Source organism: Talpa europaea (assembly GCF_964194135.1).
Source record: "Talpa europaea genome assembly, chromosome: 16".
Lineage (NCBI taxonomy): Eukaryota > Metazoa > Chordata > Mammalia > Eulipotyphla > Talpidae > Talpa > Talpa europaea.
The window spans coordinates 48176504-48191603 of NC_140084.1; the positions used below are offsets into that span (position 1 = coordinate 48176504).

The following is a 15100-nucleotide window of genomic DNA, read 5'->3' on the forward strand; positions in this document are numbered from 1 at the left end:
CTGATCGCCTTCACTTAAAAACAGATGTTTCTCCATTTCCTTTTGCACCACAAGGGGAGTCCGTCCCTCTGGCTGTTCCAGCTCCTGTTGCAACGTCTTCCAAGGCGGCCTGCTTTGTTACTTTTTTAAATTATGGCGCGTTGGTTTACGAGCTATGTGATTCAGGGCCGTACCTTCGCGCCACCTCAAGTGAAGTTACCACACCACACCCCCTCCTCAAGTCCTTAACCCCAGGGGCTCCCTCGCCTCTTTGTGTCCATCCCGTTCCCTCTCAAAGCCCCCCGCCCCCACCTCAGGACTTCAGGTCTGCAGTCCTGTTTCTAGGGTGTGTGTTGGTTTATATTTGTCAGTTCCTTTGTTTCTTCCTATTCAAAATAAGAGTGAATTCCCACAGTATTTGTCATTCTCCTTCGGATTGTTTCATGTACCACCCTCTCCTGCTGCTCCGTCCATGTTCTCGCAAGCAGCAAGAGTTTGTCTTTGTAGTAGCTGCATCGTATTCCACCTTCTATATCGCACCCCAAGTGAACAAGGGCCACAGAGAAGGGAGAAAGAGCCCAGGAAAGAGGAGCCATAGAGGAGGCGAGACCTTGACACCCAGAGTGGGGCACCGAAGGACAGACCCAGACACAGAGCCCCCAAGGGCAGCAGAAACAGCAGATGAGGGACACGTCGGACCCCAGGACATGAAGCGACACTCAGAAAGGATCAGACTCAGCAGAGGCAGCAAAGAGAGGAAGAGGGAGACTCTGAGGCAGAGCAGGGGCTGTGAGAGGGGAGGAGGGAGCACAGAGGAGGCAGCAGGAAGGGGCAGGGCTGAGGGGGTGTGTGTAGCACCCCGGCCTGCGCATGACTCTGTGGGGACACCTTGTGTTTATTGCCCTGGCCAGTAAACCTCGAGCCAGGAAACGTCTTTCCTGTCTTGGACGCAAACAAAGGGTCCCGTGGAGACACCGAAGTGACCTCGGTCAGGAGGGAAAATTGTTAAGCATGTGCATGTGTGCGTGTAAGTATTGCATTTGTGCGTGCGTGCGTGTGTATGTAGTTGGGGTACGTGTGTCATGGAAGTGTGGGCATGCGTGTGCACGTGCCTTCCTCCAGGAACCCCACCTCCTGGAGCACACCTCTGGGGGGGGCACTTTATAGTCCTGCCCTCCCCCCTCTTCCGCCCTTTTGGCTAGGCAGGCCCTTAGGGGGTACAGATGAGAGCAGACTCCTGGAGGGGACATCTGAGCAGAGCTTGGGGCTGGGTTCCCCAGGTGGCTCCTGCTCCTCAGACTGAAGTCTGTGCCCCTTGCTCGGGATTCAGTCCCTGGCCCCTGTTGGGGTCCCCCACCTTCTGAGAGTGGGGCTGTCCCCAGCCTTTCCCCAGAGCTGAGCCTCCTCAAGGAGCACAGGTATGCAAGGGGTTCCCAGGTAGAGATTAAGACTGACCCCGTCTCTGTCTCTTTCTCTTCCTATAGGGTGACTTAAGGAGTCCCCTGACATGTGGGGGTGTGCTTCATGGCAGGGTCCTGGGGGCCGCGCCCAGCGTGCCCTCCCCCCTCAACAGCAAGCTGATGCCACCTGTCCAGTGGCCCCTGCACACCCCACGACGAGTGTGGCATCGTCCGGGCTGCTGAAAGTATGGCCCCCCACGCTGAGCCCAGGGGTGCGGAGCCACGTTCTTGCTGTAGCCAGGGACAGAACCGCGAGTCAGCGCGGGTGAGCAAGAGCGCGCGGCTGGTTCCCGGGGAGACGCTTGGCTGAGTCCTACGGGGGCCGGGGGCTCTCGGAGCGGTGAGATCCGGCTGTTTTCCTTAATCAAAGGGTCTGGGTCAGGAGATGGCTTTGTGGGGCCAGATGCAGCCGCGCCATGAGGGCGGGGCAGGCACCCTAGCCTGGGGCGGGCTGGACCAGCCCATGCACAGCTGCCGCTCCACAGTGCTGGGGGTGGGGGCAGCGGGGTGCCGAGTTCCTGCCGCTCCACGGAGGCGGAGGGGAGGAGGGGCAGCCGTCCGCTGTCGCAGGAGCCCTGCTCCTCAGCAGCACCGAAGAAGCCATAACGGAACCAGAGTCGGGGCAGCTGTGGGATGCAGGATGCCCCCAAGAGCAGATCCTCGCCTCTTTATTGAAAGAGACGGGGCGGGGGCGCTGTCAGACCGAACCCTGGATTTTGGGCTTGCGGGAGGTGACTCCCACCCGTGACTCTCAGCTTATCCACATGGCGTCCACTGATTAGGCCTGGGGCCGCAGGCATGTCAGTGTCGCCCCACAGGACCCTATTTCTTCCTCTCGCCAGGTCAGGGGCGGGTGTGCAGACACAGGTCGCCTGGACTCTTCAGGGCCACAGCGGGGAGGAGGGCACGGGCTCCCCGAGCTGTGGGGAGTCAGAGGAGGGTGTTCCCTCCCACCCCGGACCACAGGGCCTGAGCAGGACCAGGAAGTGCCTGAGACACGCGCAGCCCAGAGCGAGCTGACCTGGGGATCCTCCTGGTGGCCTGACCTGGAGGAGGTGGGGGCAGTGGGAGAGGAGGAGCCCCCGTGTCTGGGGGAGTCCGGCTGCTGCCTGTCCTTGCCGTCAGGAAATAGGGTATCTGGTTGAAAGTTCAGTGTGAGGAGTGGTTCCAGCCCCCGGAGCACCCCTTCCTGCTCGGGACCTCAGGAACAGGCGGGGCAGAAGGAGGCTGTCTTTGTAGTAAGGGGAGGGTAGGGTGACCCCATTTCTTGGGGTCTCTTGACTTGAGAAGCTTCGGTTAGAAAAACTGCCAGGACAGGAGCGCCCCACCCTTCTTCGGGCTTCCCATCACAGGAGGACCAGGCCCCACCCACCCTGGGGCCCCAGCTGCTCCTGCCCCCACCCCCAGGACCTCTGCTTTACCCCAGGGACCAGACCCCCCCTTTGTCCTCACTTGTGTCCACCCGGGCCCTTCCCTCCTGCTGGGCACCGCAGAGCAAAAGTGGGGGAGGCCCAGCCCGTGGGGAAAGGCGACCGGAGCGCCCAGAAGCTCAGTGTCTGTAGCAGGTCCCCAGCCCTGGATGCGAAGGAGCATCTTATATTTGAAAGGGGTGATCTGGGAGGGGAGCCTCAGGGATAGGTCGCAATGGTCTTCTTGATCCAGGGCACGTATTCCAGCACCTTGGTGTAGATGCCGGGTACAATGAATGCGTCACATAGGTCGGGGTCCCATGATGCGATTCCTTGTAACTCGCCGTCACAGATCAGAGGGCCCCCGTCGTCATTCTGGGACACACAGAGGGTTGAGAGAGAGAGCTGGCAAGTGGGGGCCCTGTGTGCAGCACCCCAGCTCTCACACCTGGGCTCACAGCAACTCCCGTTGTGGGGAGACAGAAAACCGTCTCCAGAGCCCACTCGAGGAGAAGGTGGGGGGATCCATCAGGGGGTCAGGACTCAGATCCCCACTAAGGGAGTGGGATTCAGGGTGCAGACTCTGTTGGGGGCCAGGGTCCAGGAGGATAGAGGGGGAGCGGGAGGAAGAGCAGGGCCCTTCGCAGCACCCCCACCCTCAGGGCTCATGTCAGGGTCGGCTCTTCAAGAACTTTCTCTGAAACCTCCCCCCCCACCCGCAGTCAATGTGTGTGAGAGGGAGGAGGGAGATCTGGTCACACCTGATGGGGTGAGTTGGGGTGCGACAAGCCAGGCAGGGGACCCCAGGCTGCTTAGCTGTCAAGCCAGGACTAGAGCTAATCACTGACAAACTAGGGAGCAGGGCGGGGGGCGTGGTTGTGTGGGGCAGGGTGGGGAGGGGTGGGTAAGGGTGGGGCTGGGGGCCGGGTGGGGCCTGCGGGCTGGGTTAGCTCACCAGGCAGGTGGACCAGTGGTCTTCAGGCTGCCCCGCACACAGCATGTGCTCTGTCACCTTCTGGTCGTGTTCCAGAGCACATTCAGCGTTGGACAGGATATTGATTGGCGCGCACTGGAGGATGGCCCTGTAGATGTCTAGAGATCACTCAGGGTCAGGAGGGGGCAGAAACCCCTGGGCCCCACCACAGTCCCCACATCGTAGGCCCCTGAGTCCCGCTCGTGAACACACGGCCCGTGCGTACACTTAGTAGAAAGGATGCTGCCCCAGCCGGAGACGTAGCAGGTGCTGCCCACTCGGGGCTCCCGGGTGGGCAGGGGTATTACATTCACGCTCTCAGTGATCTCGGCGGGCGGAAATATCTGCATCAGCATGATGTCGTGGCTGAAGTCATGTCCCGGGGAGCGCATGCGGACATGCTGGAGGCTCATGTTGAATTGCGGGTGTGGGAAGCGCCTATCGGTATAGGAAAGCTGGCGGGATCTTACATATGAAAGCCCCATCTGCAGGCCCAGCTTAGCGCCATAGAAGTCTCTGGGGAGGGAGGAGGAAGGAGGGGTGAGCAGTGCGGAGGGCCCAGGCAGCACCTGGAGTGTCCCAAAGAGAAAAAGGCCGAAGGAGATGTAGAAAGAGCCCCAGGAAAGAAGTGCCCTTGACACCCAGACTGGGGCAGCCCAAGGGCAGCCTCAGAGACGTTGACCTCAAGGGCAGCAGACACCGCAGATGAGGGACCAGAGGGAGGAGAGAGCACGGGGACCCCAGCAATCGGAGGACACACAGAGGGTCAGACTCAGCAGAGGCAGCAAGGAGCGGGAGAGGGAGAAACTGAGGCAGGCAGTGGGGCAGGATGCGAGGGGGAGGAGGGGCACAGAGGGGGCAGCACGAGGGTCAGGGCAGAGCTAGGCAGGGCTGGGCTGAGGGGCTGGCTCCCCAGCAAAGGGTGGGCCGGCCCCCCGCCCCAGGCCACTGCCCTCCCCCCCACACCTCCTCCCCTCCCCCTTCCTCTAGGCGCCCACAGCCCCAGAGGGCCCCCTGGAGAGGTGCTGGTCCAGGGGGAGGGGCTGGGGCGGGAGGCGCCCTCACACACTTGGTGGGGGTCTTCTTGCTTCCTGGGTCCAATCCCACTCCCCCTGGGTGGTGCCAAGTGGTGATGGGAGAGGGGTGAGCCCCAAGAGACGAGGGGATGTGGAGGTGACCAGAGTGACAGTGATGGCAGCGAGGGACAGAGACGGGGTGACAGACACCAGAGACATGACAGAGGGAGGTGGGAACACAACCGCCTGCACAGACACAGCCCCCCAGAGACCAGGGACCAGGACGGGTGGTGGGGGCAGAGGGCGACAGGACATTCCCGGGGAGACGGGGCCAGGCAGCCATGGAGGGTACTTCAGGGTGCCCAGTCCCAGCCCTGCCCCCTGCATCGTGACCTGCACCAGTCTGCGCTCCGTCAGCCCAGCCTCCCGGAGGTGACCCAGGAAGGGCCTGGCACTTAGCACCCCCGGGGGGGCGGGGAACAGACTGCCCTCCAGCCCCCCGCCCTCAATACTTACTTGCCCATGCAGTGGGCAGCGGTGAGCACCCAATAGGGGTGCACCAGGACAGCCCCACATTGGATAAGCTCACGGAAATCCAGGGCGACCTGCCAGGGTTCAGAATACAGCCCACACTCTGAAAACTCTGTGACTGACGACTGGTTGTGGGGCTCTGTGCCTGTGGATGGGGTGCTGCGTTAGGGGCTGCTTAGCTGGACCATAGGGAGCTGAGCTGTAAGGCTGGGGCCCGGGGAGATGGGCGAGGAGTCTGGGAAGGACCCACAATTCCGTAGAGGTCTCTGGGATGGTCGGGGTGATGGTGACGCATGGGCAGGCAAATGCTGAGGGCCCATATCCCTGAACCCCATTCTCACCACTGGATAGAAGAAAAAAGGCAGCGCTGGAGCAGCATGGGTTGGGGGGTGATCTGGGCTCTGGAATGGTGGATGGGGCCTGTGACATCTGAGCGGGCAAGAGACTAGAAAGCACGGGGAGACCCCAGGACGTGGGCAAACCTGGGTGAGGACTGGGGCCTAAGGAGACCTCAGGATGAGCACATGTCAGCTTTCCATCCTGAAAAACTATAGTTTTGGGCAATCAGTTTAGAGGCACAGCAGAGTGTTTGGGCTGAGGAATGTGGGGGTGATGTCGGGGACCCTAGATTATGCAGGAAGGAGGCAGCTGGTGGACAGACTGGGAAAATTTGGGGTTCCAGGCCAGAGAAAAGCAGGGTCAGGTGGTCAGGAGAAAAATGGGAGTGTGGGGGTGGGTGGGAGAGGAATGACTTCAGGGAAGGTGAGGGCAGCACGAAGTTGGGGTCCACTCCCCCGACCCCCTCCATCTCACCAGACCCCTCCAGGGCCAAAACCAGGCACAGGACCAGGACCCACATGGTGACTCAGGTGTCCAGGGCGGGCGGCAGCTCGGAGCCCGGAGCCTCCCTGAGGAGCCTTTAAATCCCTCAGCTCCCTGGGCCCGCCCCTGCCCAGCTGGCACCCAAGTGTGCCCAGGCCCTGCCCCTGCTGTTGGGTGGGCGGGGGCCCTCACACCGAGCTGTGGAGGGCGGAGAGCGGGCACCTGTTCCTGGGGCCCCCGGGGCCTGCGGCTGCTGGGGCCTTGCCCTTGGCACAGAGGCTGGAGGGAAGGTGGGCGGTGGGTGGAGAGAAGCAGGAGGTGGGGGGCTCACTGACCAGGCGTAAGGAAAGAGAACGTGAATGTCCTTTTGCCGGGGACATTGGAAGACGTGCGACCGCTCTTTGACCCCTAGCCCGGGAGCCTGGCCAGCGCCCCGGTGGGGGGGCCAAAGCCGGGGGCGGGTTATGTACCTGTTCCCGATGTCCAAGACATCGTGCGCAGGAACGTGACCAGCCCACACGAAGTCCTGAGCTTGGACGCCGGCCACATCCGGCTTTGGGAGAGGTGAAACACAGAGGTCGCCGAGCGCTTGGAGGCGTCTCCCGGGCTGTCCTCCGGAGGGCTCGCTGCCGCCTCCGCGATGTGATTTCCGAGGAAACGGTGCCACGCGTGTGCGTGTGCATCAGTTTGATTGGGTTCGGGGCATTGATTGTCGTCTTGATAGTGCACCGCCTGTGCTGCTCGCGGTAAATCTTCCCTCTTCCCACGTGGTGTGGTCATTGAATCCCCCGCAGTCGGGCCTCCCTTAAACACCTGCGCACAGGGCTGGCGCCTGGCTTCAGTGGCCGGTTACACCAGGACACCCGGCCCCGATGCCTGCGCCTCAAGAGGCTGTGCCCCCTCACACAGGGGAGACTCGAAGGGTCCTGGGTCACCCTGGGAGCAAAACTGGTCCAGTGAAGTCGACTGGAGGCTCCTAATTGCGGCGGCCGCAGCGGGCGGAGGAGACTGTGCTCAGGGCTGCAGGCTCTGGTTCAGGAGTTTGGCCGTGAGGGAAGGTCCTGGGGCAGCCCTGAGAGAACCTTCATCTCTTGGGGTCCCGGCTGGGCCCTGAAAAGCAGCTCCTCAGACTCACTTTGTGCGGAACTAAATCCAGCGCACAATGATCCCTCCCCTCCAGGGTGTCGCTGTGCTGGTGAAGGCGGGATGGGGCAGAAATATCACCCTGGAAAGGGGGACCCATGGGGAGCCCTTACTGACGGGAGTGCCCGGTTAGCTGGAGGGTGAGTGGGAGGTGAAGTCCCGGGATCTGTGCAGGCGCCTGAGGGAACAGGGAGGAGCACCCAGAGGGAGAGCCTGGGGAGCTGGGGTGCAAGGGGAGGCGCACACAGGCAGGACCTTCTCCAGCAGCAGGAGTGGGGGCGATCCGATGGTCCCTGCAGGGCAAGGGGAGCTCCCGTGCTCTGGCCTCTCCCCTGGAAGTTCAGCTCTGGCTGCCCCGCCCCCAGCTTATCTGTGGGGCTTCATCTCTGTGTTACTGATGTTACTGATGTGCAAACACACAAGGACCTCCCCGCTCCCGGCTCTGTGCATAGCACAAGGCGTTCCTGGAGCACAGCACTGAGCTTGGGCTCCAGGGTCCCTTCCCCCCCACCCCTTGGTCTTCTGTCCTCCCCTCATGCGTAGGTGGTCACCCAGGTCCTTAGGCCTCGGGGCCACCCAAGTGAGTCCGCAGAGGCTGGAGGGTGCTCTTGCCCTCACCTGGGCGCACACCCCGGGCGGCTGCCCAGTGTGTCCGTCGTACTCCCCCCCCCCCCCCCCCCGCAGGGCGCATGGGAATTCGAGGGTGCTGGTGAATCCTTGAACCCGGAGGCCGGGCGCTGGGAGCTCAGAACTGCAGATCCTGCTGGTGCTGGTGAAGCGGGATTCCGCTGACAGGGAATAGCCACTCCCGGGCTGCTCGGGTGCGGGCCTCCTGGTGCTGGTCGCCTCTGCTGTCACCCTGGGAGCCCAGGGCCTGTGCGGGGAGCTGCGCCGCGTGGAGTCCTGCAGGTCAGAGCAAGAGGGCGCTGGCCGGGGAGGAGGAGGTGTGGCCGGTACGGGGTGGGCTGGACGTCCCTGGTCACCCACATGTTCACCTCCATGCGTCCCCAAAGGATGCAGCGGAGATGACCCCTGAGTCACATCCAGGGTCACAAAATAGAATCACTTCAGTTCCGAGACCTTCCCCCACCCAGGATTGTTACAGGGCAACCCCGCTACAGAACGCGTTGCCCGACTGTGGGTCCTCACCCGCGTGCTGAAGTGGGACTTGAACTGCAGGCGCACACAAGGTTGACAGAAGGTTTATTCACAAGGGCAGGGAAATGAGAAAATCAACAACTCGGGGAGAAAAGGAGGGAGATACATTCTTACACGCGTCCTACCCGTTCCGCCTGGAATCCCACATGACCCGCCGACCAAGCGCTGCCTGGCCAGGAGAGCGCGACACCCACTCCCGTGGCTGGTCATCTTCACAAACAGAGAAAATGGCCGCTTCACTCCGCCCTCAGGGCCTTGCAACCTCCCTTTGGGGATCATGGGATTTGTAGTTCCCGGTGTCTTGATGGAGTGGGGGTGGAGTCCACAGCGCCTGTGTGGAGTGTGCACAGGACATCCTTTCCCCCTAACGCTATCACCCCAGGCCGTTCCACTCACACCCCAAGGCCCCCTGGGGCTCCCACCCACTGGCCAGAACCTCTTCCAGTGTCACCCCTATTCACATCCAGATCCCCTCACAGACTGTCTCCAAATCATCTGTTAACCCCCTAGAGTGCCGCTGCCTGCACGCGCGCGTGCGCGCACACACACACACCCTCCCCCACCCCAACCCCCTCCCCCACCCCCCATGGAAAATGCCTAAATGCTGTCAAACCAGCCTTCCTAAATCCTCTAATTGCCATCACTTAAATACAGATGTTTCTCCATTTCCTTTTGCACCACAAGGGGAGTCCGTCCCTCTGGCTGTTCCAGCTCCTGTTTCAGCGTCTTCCAAGGGGCCTGCTTTGTTAGTTTTTTAAAATATGGCGCGTTGGTTTACGAGCTGTGTGATTCAGGGTCACGCCACCTCAAGTGAAGGTACCACACCACACCCCCTCCTCGAGTCCTTAACCCCAGGGGCTCCCTCGCCTCTTTGTGTCCACCCCGTTCCCTCTCAAAGCCCCCCGCCCCCACCGCAGGACTTCAGGTCTGCAGTCCTGTTTCTAGGGTGTGTGTTGGTTTATTTTTGTCAGTTCCTTTGTTTCTTCCTATTCAAAATAAGAGTGAATTCATCAGTTTGGAGAATCAGATTTAGGGGCTTAGCAGAACATTTGAGCTGGTGTATTTTGGGGTGATTGGGGGACAATTAAATTAGGCAGGAAAGAGGCAGCTGGTTGACACACTGGGAAAATTCAAGATTCAAGGCCAGAGGTCAGGTGGCCAGGTGAGGAGTGGAGCATGGAAGAGGGGTAACTTAGGAGGAGTTGAGGGTACAGGGCATCAGGGCCCCTACCCGGCCCATCCAATCTCACCAGACCCCTCCAGGGCCAGCCCCAGGCACGGGACCAGGACCCACATGGTCACATCAGTATCCAGGGGGGGTGGCAGCCCGAAGCCGGGAGCCTCCCTGAGGAACCTTTAAATCCCTCAGCCCCCTGGGCCCAGCTGGTGCCCAGGTGTGCCCCAGGCCCTGCCCCTGCAGCTGAGGTATGGGTGGAGGGAAGCAGGAAGTGGTAGGTTCACTGACCACCATACCTGTTCTCAGATGCCTGCACCCCAAAGGGCTGTGCCCCCTGCCCAAGGGAGTCTCAAAGGCCAGCAGGGCCGGCTCGGCTCCCTGTCCCTGCACCCTGGAGCTGTGCAGCCTCTGAGCTCCCGCAGCCTCCGAGCTCCTGCTGCCCCGACCAGGCCTTGGCCTCAGACCCTCGTGTGCACTCAGTCTCAGGTCGGGACTCCACATCCATTTACCTCTCTGGGCTAATCATAACTGTGGGCACTGAATCCGGCCCCACACAGTATAGACTTGGCCAGCGTCTGGGCCTCGAAAGCTCTGCGGTCTGGTCTCTCTCTGACCGGGAGGGGCTTCCGCTCGGTCAGGCACAGGTTGTGGGAGGGACAGTCAGCTCTTCCCCCTGGTTTCCTGATCTAATGCCAGTGGTGGCAGGCGCTGGCGCAGACACCAGGCTTGGGGTCGTGTCACAGGCAGTCCCCCTAGACACCATGCCCTGCAGGTCCGCACTGACTGGGGGTCCTCTGAGTCACCCTGTGGGGAGAGGGAAGCTTGAGAGAAGCTTCTGGATCCTGTACCCCCACCTTCCCCCTTATCACTCACTGTTCACAACCTCAATCAAACTTATCCAAGTCCTCCCGCTCCAGACCCACCTCCATCCCACACAGCCCAACTTGACCCAAATCTGGCCCCCAGCCCCGCTCAGCCCAACTCAGCACACCTCAGCCAGCCATGTCAACCACCCCTGGCCACCACAGCAAGAGACCCCATGTGACTGGTCAGCATCACCCTCAGCCCTCCCTGACTCCCATTGCCTTGTCTTGCGCCAGAACGGCCCTCCTCCCCCCAACTCAACCAAGGGCTTCATGTCTAACACAGGCCAGTCACCTTCATAGTCAGCCCCCCGCAACCCGCATGGGACTAAGTCACAACCATCAATGAACCCCATGCCTCTGGGATGTCTGCTGTGCTGGTGAAGACGGAGTGGGGAGGGAAAGGCACCCTGGAAACTGAAGGGGGACCCATGGGGAGCCCCTGCGAAGGGGAGAGACGGCCTGATAGCCCCTCTAGCTGTGGGGAAGGTGGGCGGTAGTGCGAGGCCAGTGTCTGAGAGGTTGGGAGGCCCCTGGTCTGTGTCTGAGGGAGGAGCACCCATCCCTGTTCCCTGAGAGGGAGAGCCCTGGGGAGTTGGGGTACAGGGGGAGCCGCACACAGGATCTTCTCCAGCAGCAGGAGGGTGAGACTTCCTGAGGGTCCCCACGGGGCAAAGGGAGCTCCTGTGTGCTCAGGCCTCTCCCCTGGAAGCTCAGCTCCTGCTGCCCCACCCCCAGCTCATCTGTGGGGCCCCAGCTGTGTGTCCAGAGCCTGAAAGCTCAAGATGTTACTGATGTGCAGACACACAAGGACCGCCCCGCTTCAGAGGTGCTGGCAGAGACCCTGGTTCTATGCAGGGCATGCGGCGTTCCTGGGGCATGGACACAAATGTTCCTGATGAGACACCAACCTGACGTGGGTCAGGAGGGAGGGATTTTTTTCATTTTTAATGTTTTTTTTTTAAAGATTGATGTATTTATAAAAAAGCTGGGGTACAGTCCACATGCGTGGGAGGGTGAGAGGATTCACCAGAGACAGAGTGGGGAACAGAACAGGCAGACTGACAAAATACACTGCTGAGGGGAGCTTCGGGGAGACAGGAGAGGTCTGCTGCACCATGTGGGTAGTTCCCTGGCCTGGGATCAAACTTGCGCTGCAGTGGCTGTGGACAGCTTCGTAGTGCTGAGACTTAACCCATGCGCCGCCGCCAGGAGGCCCTGATTCCTGAGTCTCTTGGACAGCATTTACTTGGGGTTTCAATTTCCAGGGCTCAAGTTCTGGGAGCTAGCTGGTCTCGATGGTTTTCTGTATCCAGTCGGTGAACTTGCAGAGGTTGGTGTAGACACTCGGCACGTAGGGCTGGCCGCATGGGGCGTGTCCAAAAGACACAAGGCCCTGCAGTGACCCCTTGCAGATCATGGGGCCCCCGGAGTCGCCCTGTGGTGCAGAGAGGAGTGAGTGCACCCCCATCACGCAGCAGTGGAGACACAAGTGGGATCATGGGAGCAAGATAAAGGGGGGCAGGGGCGGACACATCCCTTCGAAGTTCCATCCCAGACCCCCGTTTTCCCTAATTCTGCTCCCTTTTGTCCTGACAGCAGCCTCGGGTAGGGTGCTCTGTGGGTGTTGCTCCTGCTGCTCCCCACTGTGACTTTTTCTCTCATTCCCATAGTTTCTGCCGCCTCCATTTCTTTGTATTTTCGTTCCCCCCACCCCCCTCTGTTTGACTTTCACCTCTGGGAGTCTCCCTGGGTCTCCCTCCCTAACCCTCCCTTCTGGTTCCCCGTGTGTCTCCATTTCGCCTTCTCTGCGGGGCTGCTTTCTGTCCCCGCGTCAGCCCTCCCGGGGCACCCTCCCTCCCTCCCAGGCACCCTCCCTCCCGGGCACCCTCCCTCCCGGGGCACCCTCTCGCCCGCTTCTCGCCGCGTGTCCCGTGTGCTCCGCCCCCGCCCGCCCTCCCGGCCCCGCTCACGTAGCAGGCGTCCCCGCGGCCGGGTCCTCCGCCGGCGCAGACCATGCTGGGGTGGAACACGGGCGCGTAGAGGGCGCCGCAGAGCCGCGCCGACGCCACCGAGACGTTCACGCACTGCAGCGCGGCGGGCTGTGCGCCTGCGGCGGGCGCGGCCGGGTCAGGCCGGGCGGGCAGAGGCGCGAGGCCCGCCGCCCCGCCCGGGGCCTCACCGTTCAGCAGCCGGCCCCAGCCGGAGACGAGGCAGGACTCCCCGGGGGTCGGGCACCGGGAGGCGACGCTGATGGCCCGGATGGTGTCAGACGGGGACACCGGCTCCTCGAGCTTGACGAGCATGAGGTCGTTGGCCAGGAGCGGCCGGTTGTACTCCGGGTGCTGCAGGCAGAGGCTGGCCGCGACCACCCGGCTGCCCGGCCCCTCGAGGGCCCCCAGGCTCTGCAGGCCCAGGCCAACGTCGAGGGAGCTGAGGGGCGCGGGGCTAGGTCACTTTTGTGGCAACTACAGTCGACCCTTGAAAACCCGGGGCTTAGGGGCGCTGACCCCTGAGCAGTCGAACATGTGCATGGAATTTAGAGTTGACCAGCCGCGGGCCCAGCACCTCCGCGTGCTGAGGGGGGGGGGAGGAGCACGCGGACGGGGGAGCACCTTCCCCAACGGCCGGCACCGCCCCGTGCCCCGCGTCGGCCCGCGTGTGTCCGCCCTCGCCCTGCGCAGCCCCGGCCCCTCGCTGCCCGGCCCGGGCCGCGCCCCCTCGCGGGCACCCGGGGCAGGGATCCGCCGTCCGGCCGCAGCGCCGAGCTGGGACGAGGCTCTCGTGCCCCCGCGGCTGCTTCCCTGCGGGCTCCCGGGGTCTGCCGAGGCCGAGCCCCCCCCCCCGCCCCGGCCGCGCACTCACGCCTGGAGACAGTGCGCCGCCGACAGCACCCAGCGCGGGTGCACCAGGACGCCGCCGCAGCGGAGCTCGCCGTCCGCGAGCAGGGCCGCCTGCCAGGGCTGCGCGTGCGGGCTGCAGTCCTCGCCGCTCGTGACGCGGCCGCCGCCCCCCGCGGCGCGGGGCCCTGGGGGGAGTGGCGGCTGCGGTCGGAACCCCGGGGTTTGTGGGCGGTGCTTCGCGGGGCGGGGGCGGGGCTTCTGGGGTGTGGCCACAGCTTTATGGGCGGAGTCAGGGTGCAAAGGGGCGGGGGGCGGGGAATTGGTGCACGTGGGCGTGACCCGCGCTTTAGGGGTCGGGGCTGGCGGCCAGCTCGGGCGCTCCTGGGGGAGGTGGCGCGGGGTGGGGCGAGTCTTAAGGGGTGGGGTTGGAAGTGAGGGGGGGCCGGGCCTCCTGCGGGTGGGGTCTCGGGTTTCCGCTCTGGGCCCGCGTGACCGCTCTCACACAGCCTCTTTCTCTCACACCGCGCGCCCCAAGACAGGCGCGGGCCCTGCGGGGTCCCAGCACCCTCACACCGGGTGGCGAGGCCAGGGCGGCACAGCCGGTGGCTCCAGGGGCAGTGGCGGCTTTCGGCTGTGCTCGGGCCCGCCTTGCCCAGCTGGCCCGGCCTCCTCCACAGTGGCACCCCGAAAGGAACCTCTTCATATTGTGCCACGGTGCCAGGTGCAGTTCCAGCAGTGAGCCCCCCGCCCCAGAAGCAGAAGTTCCCTTTCAGGCACCCCCCGCACCCCCCCCCCCCCCGCACAGCACAGCACCCCGCTTCCCGCTTCCCGCCTCCCGCCTCCGCACAGCACCATGCAGCTGCTGGTGCTCCGAGGCGCAGCGCCTCCGCGAGCGCCTGGCCTGCACCCGCGCCACCCGCCCCGCCACGCCGTCGCGCTCCAGCGCGCTGGGCCACACTGGCAGTGCGCGGCGCCCGCGGGGCCCTGCAGCACCCGGAGCCACCCCGGGCGCCGCGTCTGTCCGGCTGAGCGCGAACCCCGCGCCCGTAGACGCAGCCAGTCGCGCGCACGTGGTACCTGTGGCACCGAGGATGAGGCACCCCAGGAAGCAGCCCCAGGGGGCTCCCGATGTGGCCATCGTGCCAGCACCTGAGGAAGGAACCCACAGCCCACATGCGTCTCTTTCACCGTCCCTCTGTCGCTCGGGGTGCTCTCGGGCAGGTTAGGGCCTCCAGCCCTCTCCCTGCCACCCCCACACGTGTCACGGCGCAGAGACCCAGAGCTTGAGAGAGAGAAAGAGGTGGGGAGAGTACGGAGAGAGACAGCGAGGCGGCGAGCGTGGAGGCGCGTCTCACCTGCGAACTGGGGGCGGTAGGGGGACGAGGCAGCGCTGAGAGGGCAGCTGAGGGTCGGAGTCGAGGAGAGTCGGAGGGAGAGAGGGGTTGCTTGTGAGGAGACAGTCGGAGTCTGGGCCGCACTGGGACTTGGCAGGAGGAGAATGGATCACGCGCACCCGCGCGCTGGGGGAGGGGCAGAGAATGGGGCTCAGGGGGCTGCTCACCCGCTTGGGCTCCAGCGGCGCTGCTGGGTCCAGCGCTGGGCTCCTGTCTGCTGCTTCCTGCAGGGCTCCTGGGGCTTATGAACACCCAGCCTGGGCCGTCCTGCCCCCCAGCGACGAGTTCCTGGAATGGGGCGCCTCTTATGTTCAGCTCAGCTCTCCCAGGCT

The 15100-nt window shown here is 63.4% G+C and overlaps 1 protein-coding gene across 1 annotated transcript; it reads right to left on the bottom strand.

The window, feature by feature from the left end:
• Positions 1–11816: 11816 nt before the first annotated feature.
• Positions 11817–14822, bottom strand: LOC311186109 (kallikrein-4-like; the record flags this gene model as incomplete). Its single annotated transcript, XM_084256996.1, has 4 exons — positions 14227–14822; positions 13397–13559; positions 12505–12964; positions 11817–11969 (listed from the first exon to the last, which is right to left on the bottom strand). The coding sequence occupies exons 1-4, from the start codon at positions 14510–14512 to the stop codon at positions 11817–11819; spliced, it is 1062 nt and encodes a 353-aa protein (XP_084113122.1). The 5' UTR covers positions 14513–14822.
• Between the last annotated feature and the right edge of the window lie 278 nt (positions 14823–15100).